At 45.4% G+C, this 10,621-nt stretch overlaps 1 protein-coding gene across 1 annotated transcript; it reads left to right on the top strand.

Annotated features, from left to right (window-relative positions):
• The first annotated feature begins 6,324 nt into the window (after positions 1-6,324).
• Positions 6,325-7,501, top strand: LOC137381149 (probable G-protein coupled receptor 139). Its single transcript, XM_068053535.1, has 2 exons — positions 6,325-6,520; positions 6,591-7,501. The coding sequence occupies exons 1-2, from the start codon at positions 6,325-6,327 to the stop codon at positions 7,499-7,501; spliced, it is 1,107 nt and encodes a 368-aa protein (XP_067909636.1).
• The last annotated feature ends 3,120 nt before the right edge of the window (positions 7,502-10,621 follow it).

The raw sequence follows: 10,621 nt of genomic DNA, 5'->3' as shown, positions 1-10,621 counted from the left end.
AAACCCCTTTAAACCTCCTCCCTCTCAACTTAAATCTATGCCCATTAGTTTTATTCGCCTCCACCATGGGAAACAGACACTGGTTATCTACCCTAGCTATGCCTTTCATAATTTTATATACCTCTATCATGTCCCCTATCAGTCTCCTTCGCTCCAGGGAAAACAGACCTAGCCTCTCCAATCTCTCTTTTTCACTCAAGCCCTCCAGACTAGGCAACATCATATTCTCTATTTCCTGTCGCTCAGGCAATACTGTCTCCATGTTGCTACTCTCCTCTTTAGTCCATGGGCGAGAGCTTTGCTCAAAGGTCTGTTGAGTGACACTTTGTCAAATGCCTTTTGGAAGTCACGATCTTTGGTGTTGTGGCTGACACTCCTACACATTTAGTACTCCATCCAGGGAAAGCCGGCGTGACACTTGTCTGGAGGGGGGAACGGTTAAGATATTCAGTGCGGAGAGAAGGGTCAAGTAACTGTAATGTGCATGGGAGATGGTGGGAAGAGGTGAAATTTTTACTTTGTGCTGACTTGGAGGGAGGGGTTGTGGTGTGAGGAGGGGTTGGAGGTCACATGTAAAAGGCAAATGCTTTGGGGAAAGAACAAAATTTTAACCTAATTGTTGTTGGGGTGTGCGAAAGGGCGTTTGAAATGTATTTGAGAATTTTTCTGTTGAGTGTGGGGTGTATCTTTAAAAATTAAAATAAGACGGCAGGGCAGGCTTCCCTTTAAAATGCTGCCAGCGTCTGCACACAAGCAGCTGATGCCAGTTCGGTGCCAGAAAGTCCACCCCCTCAATGTGATTCGGGGCGGGCCTCCACAGCTATTTAAATAAGCCAGCACACTGGAGATTGCTGCCCCCCAGTTTTTGAACATCCCACAGAAGTCGCCATCAGACTCTTAAATCCAGCCCAAGTAGTGCACTTCTGTCATTGCTTTTATCAATGGTTAAAATAATTGAACTGTGTTTAATTTATCGATATCCCTTTTTGCAACATGGTGAGCAGGACTGTACTCAGTACTCTGCGCTTTGTAATAATAAGTTTCTATATTAGTTTCAGATCAGCTCTTTGGTATTTAAGAATTCCATTCCTCTAGAAATGAACTCCAGTCCATTATTTGCATCTTTATGGTCCTGTGCCGAGTTTTGCTTGGTTAAATGATTTGTGAATCTGCACAATTGAATCTCTTTTCCCTTCCATCTAGTCAAACTGTTATTTTCCAAGGAGTATTTTGGACGCGTATTCGTCCGAACAAAATTCAACAGCTCACACTGAACTTATTTTTCCATTTAAATACCATTGCACAACTTTATTAATTATGATTAATGTAATCAGGTATATTGTTGCGCCCTTCGTCTGTACCTCTGTCCTCTCAATTGGATTTGGCTGCATATTTGGAAATTCTGCTTTTTCTTTCCTTGCCCATATCGATGATATAAATGGTGAAAATAGCTTTCCTATTGCTGATCCATGTGCAACACCACTTTCCACCTGCCGTTAATCTGAGGAAATATTGTTAACCCCGATCCCCGAGCTTAATTTTTTTATCTGCTAGCTTGCTGCCCATTGTGCTGCTTGTGCATTCACTCCGGTAGCTGCAACATTGAGTATGAATCTGCGATAAGCTCCCTTATCGAGGGACGTGGGAAAATTACAGTATTTACTTTGGCCCAAATGACTCAAATGACTCAAATGAGTAAGCGTCTAGAGGTCAATTCTAGAGTGACAGAGTCTTCCACAGGGGCTGGTTGCCGGAGCTGTTACACAGTTGGCTTTCACCTTGCACTTCTGCATTTTTGTTCCTGCCTACTGCTAATTCTCTTTGACTTGCATCTCTTTAACCCCGCTTTTATGGCTGTCCAGCATCTTTGGCGATCACTGGCACCTGCCTGCCACGACTTGTGGTCAATGTCACAGGACATCATGTCGAGTTTGCAGAGGTCTTTAAAGCAGAGACATGGACGGCCGGTGGGTCTAATAGCAGTGACGAGTGCGTCCTTGGGGATCCTGTCATCTACCATGCGGCTCACATGGCCCAGCCATCGCAAGTGCTGCTGGCTCAGTAGGGTTTATATGCTGGGGATGTTGGCCGTCTCGAGGACTTTTGCGTTGGAGATACAGTCCTGCTATCTGATGCCAAGGATTCTCCCCAGATAGCGAAGGTGGAATGAGTTGAGACACCGCTCCTGGCTGACATAGGTTTTCCAGGCCTCGCTGCCTTCGAGCAAGGTCCTGACGACACAGGCTTCAAACACTCGGACTTCAGTGTTCTGTGTCAGTGCGCCATTTTCCCACACCCTCTTGGCCAGTCTGGACATAGCAGTGGATACCTTTCCCATGTGCTTGTTGATATCGGCTTCGAGAGATAGCTTACTGGCGATAGTTGAGCCTAGGTAGGTGAACTCTTGAACCACCTCCACAGCGTGGTCGCCAATATTGATTGATGGAGCATTTTGGACAATCTGTCCAATGATATTTGTTTTCTTGAGGTTGATGGTTAGGCCGAATTCGTTGCAGGAAGCTGCAACCTGTCGATGAGTCTCTGCAGAAACTATTCTGTGTGGGGTGATCAAGCAGCATTGTCAGCAAAGAGGAGTTCCCTTATGAGGACTTTCCATACTTTGTTCTTCGCTCTAAGATGGGCAAGGTTGAACAACCTGCCATCTGATCTTATGTGGAGGAAAGTTCCTTCTTCCGAAGACTTCAACACACGTGAGACCAGCAGTGAGAAGAAGCTCCCAAACAGTGTAGTTGCGAGAACACAGCTCTGTTTTACACCACTCAGGATAGGAAAAGGGTCTGATGAGGCACCACTATGCTGAACTGTGCCTTTCATATTGTCATGGAATGATGTGGAATGAGGATATTGTCATGGTTGCTTTGGTCGACATCCGATCTTTGCTAGTAGTCTGAAGAGGCCATGTCTGCTGAGGAGGTCGAAGGCTTTGGTAAGGTCTATGAACGCAATGTAGAGGGGCATCTGTTGTTCACGGAATTTTGCACATAGAAGGTGAAGGGAGAACAGCATGTCAATGGTGGATCTCGCTGTTCGAAAGCCGCACTGTGCCTTAGGGTAGACATGCTCAGACAGCTTCTGGAGTCGGTTTAAAACTTCCCCCACGATGCTGAGCAGGCAGATTCCACGGTAGTTTTTGCAATCATCACGGCCACCTTGTTCTTATTGGCATCGTGAATGTCCTATGGTACTGCTCCCTCATCCCAGCACAGACAAAGCAGGTCATGGAGTGCTGAGAGCATAGTAGGCTTGGCACTCTTGATTATTTCAGGGGCAATGCCTTTCTTTCCGGGGGTTTTGCACTTGCTAGAGAATCAATGGCATCTCTGAGTTCCGATTGTGTTGGCTGTTCTTCCAGCTCAATTATGACTGACAGGGACTGGGCTGCATTGAGCGCAGTATCAGTGACAACATTTTCCATGGAGTACAGTTCTAGGTAGTGCTCCATCCAGCGGTCCATTTGTTTACGTTGGTCAGTGATTGTTTCCCCTGATTTAGACTTGAGGGTGGCGGGGGTGGGAGCGGCTGGTGAGGGGTGGGCGATCTTCTTGATGGTTGGCCCAAAAGCTCTCTTAATGCCATCATACATTGCTCTGATGTTTCCGCTGTCGGAGGCAGCTGAATACGACTGCCGCCAGTTGTCAATTGCACAGCGCCTGGCTGTTCTTTGTACAGCACCTCTGGCTACTTTAAGTGTTACAGATGTTAACTCGCTGGGGGCTTCCTTGTAGTTCAACAGTGCTGTGCGCTTATTGGCTATGACATGCTCCAGCTCTTCAAAGTGAGAGTGAAACCAGTCTCCATTTAGCATGTCACGTTTGCCAAAGGTGGTCATTGCAGAGTCATAGATGGTGTCTCTGATATGGGCCCACTTCGTCTCTGCATCCCCTGCAGCAGTGTTTTGAAGTTCTTTTTCAAGTGAATTTAGAAACTTAGGGAACAGCAGTGGATGAGTAATTCTGTTGATGCTCGGGCGGCCCTTCTGCTTGGAGTGATGTAGCTTCTTTGGTTTAAGTCTAACTTTGATGCACAACAGGGAGTGGGCGTGTATGAGGGGTTAAGGTGGTGCGAGGATGGCCTCCTCGATGTCAGCGTCCTCCAGGCCCTCCAGGCTGACGCAGTGCTCATGGTCGCTATCCAGAAGTTTCGGACCTAGGAAACCCGCTCCGGCCTGTGTCGGGATCCTGGCTTTCAATCCGCCACCTGGCGAAGAAAGGCCGTCCCTCGCCGCCCTGCTGGTCCATCCGATTAATGTAGCCTCTTAGCCAGGGACGCATTTTCCTCCATTGGGAGCTGAGCATTGCTATTGGTGTTGCTGGTCGCCGTCTGAACAAGACTCGAGTGGAGTCCACGACTCCACTGTTTAGAGGAAAATTTAGAGGAAAGCAAATTCATTAAACATTATCTATCAGGTTATGCAGATAACGGTAAACGTTAATTTAAGCGACACGTCAATGGAGAATTATTGACTTTGAATTCTACTCTTCACCCCTATGCCTTTCTGTGGAAAACACAGTGGTTGCACTGTGCACAAGCAGATTCCACAGTATATTACATCCACTGAATTAGTTTTATCTGCTCTTTCTGATAATTATGCAAATAATTCAATATGATTGTTCAATTATGACCTTTATTTTGGAATACGTGCTGGCTGCTCTATTATATTATGAGTTTCACGTCATTTTTCAATTATTTTATGAATACGAATTTCATTAACATTCCTACCAGTGACGTGATGCTAACTGCTCTACATTTTATGGATTTGATCTATCCAGCCTTTTTAAATACCAGCAACACAGTAGCTATCTGTCAGTTCTCTGACATCATTCCCCTTTTCCTGATTATTAATGAACAGATAATCGTGCCTCTGCTGTCTCTTCCCTGTATTTCTTTTGCTGTGTGGTCACAATGCATCTGAGCAAGATGTTTTTTCCTGCTTTAGATTACTTCATCAGATATCTCACCATTTGCTTCATTAAATGTTTTAAATATTTCTGTATTGCGTATGATATACCAGTTTAGTCCCCCCCCCCACCCCCCGCCCCCTCAGAGATCTCTCTCCCGTCTTCAGACAGTAGATTGTCATCCACTGATTGCTTCTGCCCCGAATGCCCTCAGCAGACGTAACGTGCTTCTGAGCTGGGAATGTCATCCAGAAGTCCAGTTACATTTCTGAACCTGCCAGTCTTTCCTCACTTGCCCAAGATCCAGTAATAAACAATCTGTTCCCTCAACTCAAAGAGAATGCGATCTTGCTGGACAGATAACTTGAGACCATTGATCGGCAAGTTTCCCTCGATCTTATTCTGCTGAGGGCCCTATTTGGAATTGTTTCGTTTAGTTTCATTCGTGAAAATCCTCTCTTCCTCGACAACTGTGTTCTGGGAATGAAAACACTCGTAGGAGTTTCAGCATTTTAACTTCACAGAATTCCTGTTTTATCCTGTCAGTTACCCCGCCCTTATGCCAGATTAATTGCATGCTCATTTTCTGATTGAGCAGACCTCAGGACCAATGTGTTCCTAACCATGAACTCCGGGTAAGGGGCTGACTGATATAGGTGACGTCCAATCCCAATGGCAACAGGGGAAAAGAGTGGGGACAACTCTGACCGCTGGGATGTTGTTCCCCACTTCCTGGGAAAGATCTCCCATACTGGACTGTGGTTCGATTACCGTAATAGTAGAGTAGAGTGTGCGTGTCGGGATTACTAACCCAGTAGAATTGTCTCATATGCTGGAGCTAGACTTAGTCGGAATGTAAGTGTCAGGGGATGGGTCTGAGCCAGGTGCCTCATATTCTTGAGTGTGGTCAGAGTCTGGCGAGGATCATAAGAGTGTCTGGTCCTCAAAAGGGAAGGGGTCCCCTATCATGGAGTGTTCTCTGAATCGTGAGCGTCTGATTAAACACATGATGGGGCAACCTAATTTGTGGGGTTCCCAATCTCGAAGGGGGACGCCGTATTTGACTGATCCTGGGAAAGGTGTCCCATACTGTAACGGCATTCCAATCCTATGAGGCGACTCTGATCCCCGTGGGTTCCAATTCAAGGAGAGGTCCCAAATCCTCGGCGGGTGTAATGCTGGCTGATCCAAATCCAGAGGGCTCTCTATTCCAAGGAACCACTGATCCTGGCTTGGCGGTATTGGAACCCAGGGGCTGCGGCCTGATGTCTGAGCCCGGCGGATGTGTCCAGGATGTGTCAATCCTGGGTGTTTCCGTTATGGAACGTGTGGTCGACCGGGAACAACTGGACGACAAGCGATAAACCTGTAAGCAGATTAATCAGAGACTTTGAACCTCATTAAAATGTTTAACTTTCTGAACAACTTCCTGCAAGCGATTTTCTGTCCATATCCTGTCATCAATCTGTTAAACCCGGACCTCAGTCAGTCGGAGGTGGTTGCGGACAGGGTTGAGATCTCCAAAATTGTATTCCCTGACCCAACCTCAACTCCCACACCCCCCTCCACCAGTTACTTTGATCGAAGGTCCTGCCCTTATTGTAGGGGTCAGACATGGAGAATATTTGATCAGTTACGTTTCTATTCTCAACTTATTTCTTTCCCTTACAGTTAATTTACTGGCGATTATGATCCTGTCAAGGAGAAAGTGCGGCCTCTCCACCTGCACGACTCGCTACCTGGTGGCCATGGCAATAGCGGATCTACTGTTTATTATCAATGACATCATACTGTGGCGAATTGGTTATTATTATTTCCGCAGATCTTTCCTGTACATCACCCCTGTTTGTAGTGTTATTGCTGTCTTCAGATTTGCGGCAAAAGAATGTTCTGTCTGGTTCACCGTCACATTCTCCTTTGATCGATTTGTAGCCATTTGTTGTCAGAAGCTGAAAACAAAATACTGCACTGAGAAAACTGCAGCTGTGATTCTAACAACAACGTGCACTCTGCTCTGTTTCAAAAATGTTCCTTCCTACTTTATATATGTATCTGGAGAGGTAATCAACAATGTACCATGGGATTGTTATACAAATCCAAACTATTATACTGAGCCAGGATGGGTGGCATTTGATTGGTTTGATGCGGTTTCAACACCGTTACTCCCATTCGTTTTAATTCTTTTGCTCAATGCTCTGACTGTCAGACACATTATAGTGGCCAGTAGAGTCCGGATGGGATTGAGGTTTCAGATCAGCGGAGAGAATCGCAGCGACCCTGAAATGGAGAGCAGAAGGAGGTCTGTGATTTTGCTCTTCAGCATATCTGGAAGCTTCATACTTCTGTGGCTGGTGTATGTTATAGAATTCTTATACTACAACATTGCAAGAACAACTCCCAGGAATTACAATAATTCTGAATTCATACTTGAAAGAGTCGGCTTGATGTTGATGAATTTAAGTTGCTGCACAAATACCTTCATTTATGGTGTGACTCAGTCAAAGTTCAGGGAGCAAGTCAAGAGTGCAATGAAACATCTGGTTACATCAATAGCCCAATTAATGTATACACAAACCAACTGAGAGCGTCCCAATGGAACCTCTCGGTGTTTCCAGCCTATGAATGCAATACGTTTCTGGAACTGGAAAGAGTTGACCTTCAGCTAGTTGATTGGACGTGCAATGGGAGAGTTGGTTTATGGATGGTCATACGTGCCACACGGCAGCAGCATGGCAGGCACAAAGTGAAATTTTGTGCACATGATGCAAAGGTCGACGTGTTGGGTTAGAGCGCCCCTTTCAGGACAGGAGAGGGCACAGCAGCCAATGCCTCTGCACCTGCACAATTTATTCTCAGCTCCTCACACAAGCTCAGAAAATCAAAATCTATAACTAAAAAGAAAAATGATGCAGCTGTTTGAAAACTCGTGCCAATTAATTCTTACTTTTTTTTATTTGAGAGAAAATTCGATCTCCAAAACAACTCCCGAACAGTCAGAGCCATCTCTCTCCCTCTCCGACACGTGCACACTCCCCATGAGTCATATGGTAGTTTCGGGGGATTTGCACCTGGACAAGCCCACCCGAAAACACTGGTGGGGAGCCGGGACTGGACTCGAACGAGTGGTAGAGGCTCAGCGCAGGAAAGGACAGGGTTGAGATCGAAACAGTGGCATGACAATGTTGTCACTGGTGTAGTCATCCAGAACCCAGGTTGATATACTTAGAACATGAGTTCGAATCCCACCACGGCAGATGGTTACATTTCAATTCAACTAAAAAATCTAGAATTAAACATTTGCCTCATGGTGACCATGAAACATTTGCCATTTGTTGCAAAAACACATCTGGTCATTGTGGTTAACACCCTTTTCCTCATTAGAAAAAAAACATACTTGGTACCTCCGTCCTTTCAAGTTACTGTCTCATATCCAACCTCCCTATCCTATCCAAAGTCCTGGAACGTGCTGCCACCGCTAAAATCCGTGCTTCAGTATCCCGCAACTGCATGTTCGAACTTTTATCGTCTTGGTCTCGATCCCTACCAAAATTATAACACTTCTCTTATCAAAGTTACAAAAGACAGCTTATCGTACAGACTGTGGAATAAAAACTGAACCCTCTCGCCCTTCTCGACTTCTCTGCGGCCTGTTGCACTGTTGACCACACCATCACATTCTGAAGAAGCTCCACTGCCATCCACATAGGGGCACTTGCACTTATTCTTATTTATATAGCCATAGCTGGGCTGTCACTTATAATTGCCTCTTTTCATGCTCCTGTACCGTTTTCTCTGTTCTCCCCAAAGGATTTATCCTTTGGTTGATTCTTCATCTTGGCTAAGGCTGAGGATGAACCAGATTATTCAAACTTTGGTCTTAAATGTGTTCTTAAGACCAAGGTCTGACAACATATCCAAACCATCAGTCAAACCACCAACGTCAACCTTTCTATCATTGTTCCACTTCACCATTGACACAGCTTTGAGTACAGGAGCAATGATGTGTTACTGCAGTTATACAGGGCCTTGGTGAGACTACATCTGGAGGATTGTGTGCAGTTTTGTTCTCCTTATCTGAAGTGCTTGCCATTGAGGGAGCGCAAAGAAGATTTACTCAGCGAATTCCTGGAATGGCAGGATTGACATATGAGGAGAGATTGGGTCAACTAGGCCTATATGCACCAGAGATTAGAAGAAGGAGAGGGGATCTCATAGAAACTCATAAAATTCGAACAGGACTAGACAGGCTGGATGCAGGGAGAATGTTCCCGATGGCTGGGGAGTCCGTAACCAAGGTTCACAGTCTCAGGATACCGGGCACGCCATTGAGAATCGATTTGAGGAGAAATTTCTTCAATCAAACGGTGGTGAACCTGTGGAATTCTCTACCACAGAAGGCAGTGGAGGGCATATACATTATATCTATTCAGGAAGGGGATAGACATACCTCTTAATGCCAACGAAATCAATGGATATGGGGAAAACACGGGAACAGGATACTGAATTAGATGATCAGCCATGATCTTTTATGAATGGCAGAGCTGGCCCGAAGGGACGAATGACATACTTCTGCTCCTATTTTCTATGTATACTGGTGAAACTACCATCAATGCCATTGTTTCCTCTTGACTTGACTATTCTAACATATTCCTGGCCAGCCTCACACATTCTCACCTCTGTAAACTTGAGATCATTCAAAGCCCTGCTGCACGTGCATTCATTCACACTGAGTCGCGATCACCCATCCTCCTTGTGCTCGCTGAGCTACCCTGGCACCAATGGCAAGCAACACTTGGATTTTAAATTTTTATTCTTCTTCTTAAATTCAGGTATGGCCTCGCTCATATCTTTGTAATCTCTGCAGCAGTACGTCCTTCCTTATCTCTGTGACCCCGTCCAGTCTCTATAACCCTTACAAACTCTTTAAACTCCTCCAGACCCTCGATCCCCTCCACTCTCTGTCACATCCTCCAGTCCCTAAAATCATTTCAATCTCTGAAACCTCTTCCAGTCCCTACCACCTTAGAGGATCTCTGTGCTCCACTAATTCTGGTCACTTTAGTATCCCTAATCTTAATCACTGCACCACTGGTGGCCCTGCCATCAGCTGCTTTCACTTCTATCTGCACATAGTAACGTTCACTGTAGTTTGGCAGACATAATGCGAATGCTCTGTACTTCTCTTGATGATCATCTACTACATGACTGATCACTGTTCTAGCTCCATAGTTCGAAGCATCACATGCTAGATTTAGGCCATGCTTTGTCTCTTACTGAAGGACTGAGGAATTGAGAGTAAATCTTCCTTCTCGTGCTTCATAATCATTTTGTTGTCATTCCTAAAATCGCAAATTTCACAATTTTCTCGACCGTATCGTGTAGTGGAGCTCACACTGTTGAAGGCTCAGGTCGAGATAACGAGTAGAATTGGACCATGGCTAGAAATATTCCACAACCAGGGACATTGTTTGGCTTTAGGGCATTGAGCGCAGCCCTTAGCTTCTTCTGATTTTCAATCCAATGTATTCAAACTCAAATGGCGTGAAAGCAACCTTTCTATTTTTCAAATTCACATTGTGATAGAACATAGAACAAAGAACATTACAGCGCAGTACAGGCCCTTCGGCCCTCGATGTTGCGCCGACCTGTGAAACCATCTGACCTACACTATTCCATTTTCATCCATATGTCTATCCAATGAC

Source organism: Heterodontus francisci, chromosome 21 (assembly GCF_036365525.1).
Source record: "Heterodontus francisci isolate sHetFra1 chromosome 21, sHetFra1.hap1, whole genome shotgun sequence".
Lineage (NCBI taxonomy): Eukaryota > Metazoa > Chordata > Chondrichthyes > Heterodontiformes > Heterodontidae > Heterodontus > Heterodontus francisci.
This window is presented reverse-complemented; position numbering and strand designations above follow the sequence as displayed.

What these genes read in the sequence shown, in the direction of transcription:
- LOC137381149 (XM_068053535.1), top strand. Translation starts at nt 6,325, where the DNA reads ATGTTTAACTTTCTGAACAACTTCCTGCAAGCGATTTTCTGTCCATAT. An exon ending in TCGAAGGTCCTGCCCTTATT is followed by an intron (nt 6,521 to 6,590) that starts GTAGGGGTCAGA and finishes TTTCCCTTACAG; the next exon opens with TTAATTTACTGGCGATTATG.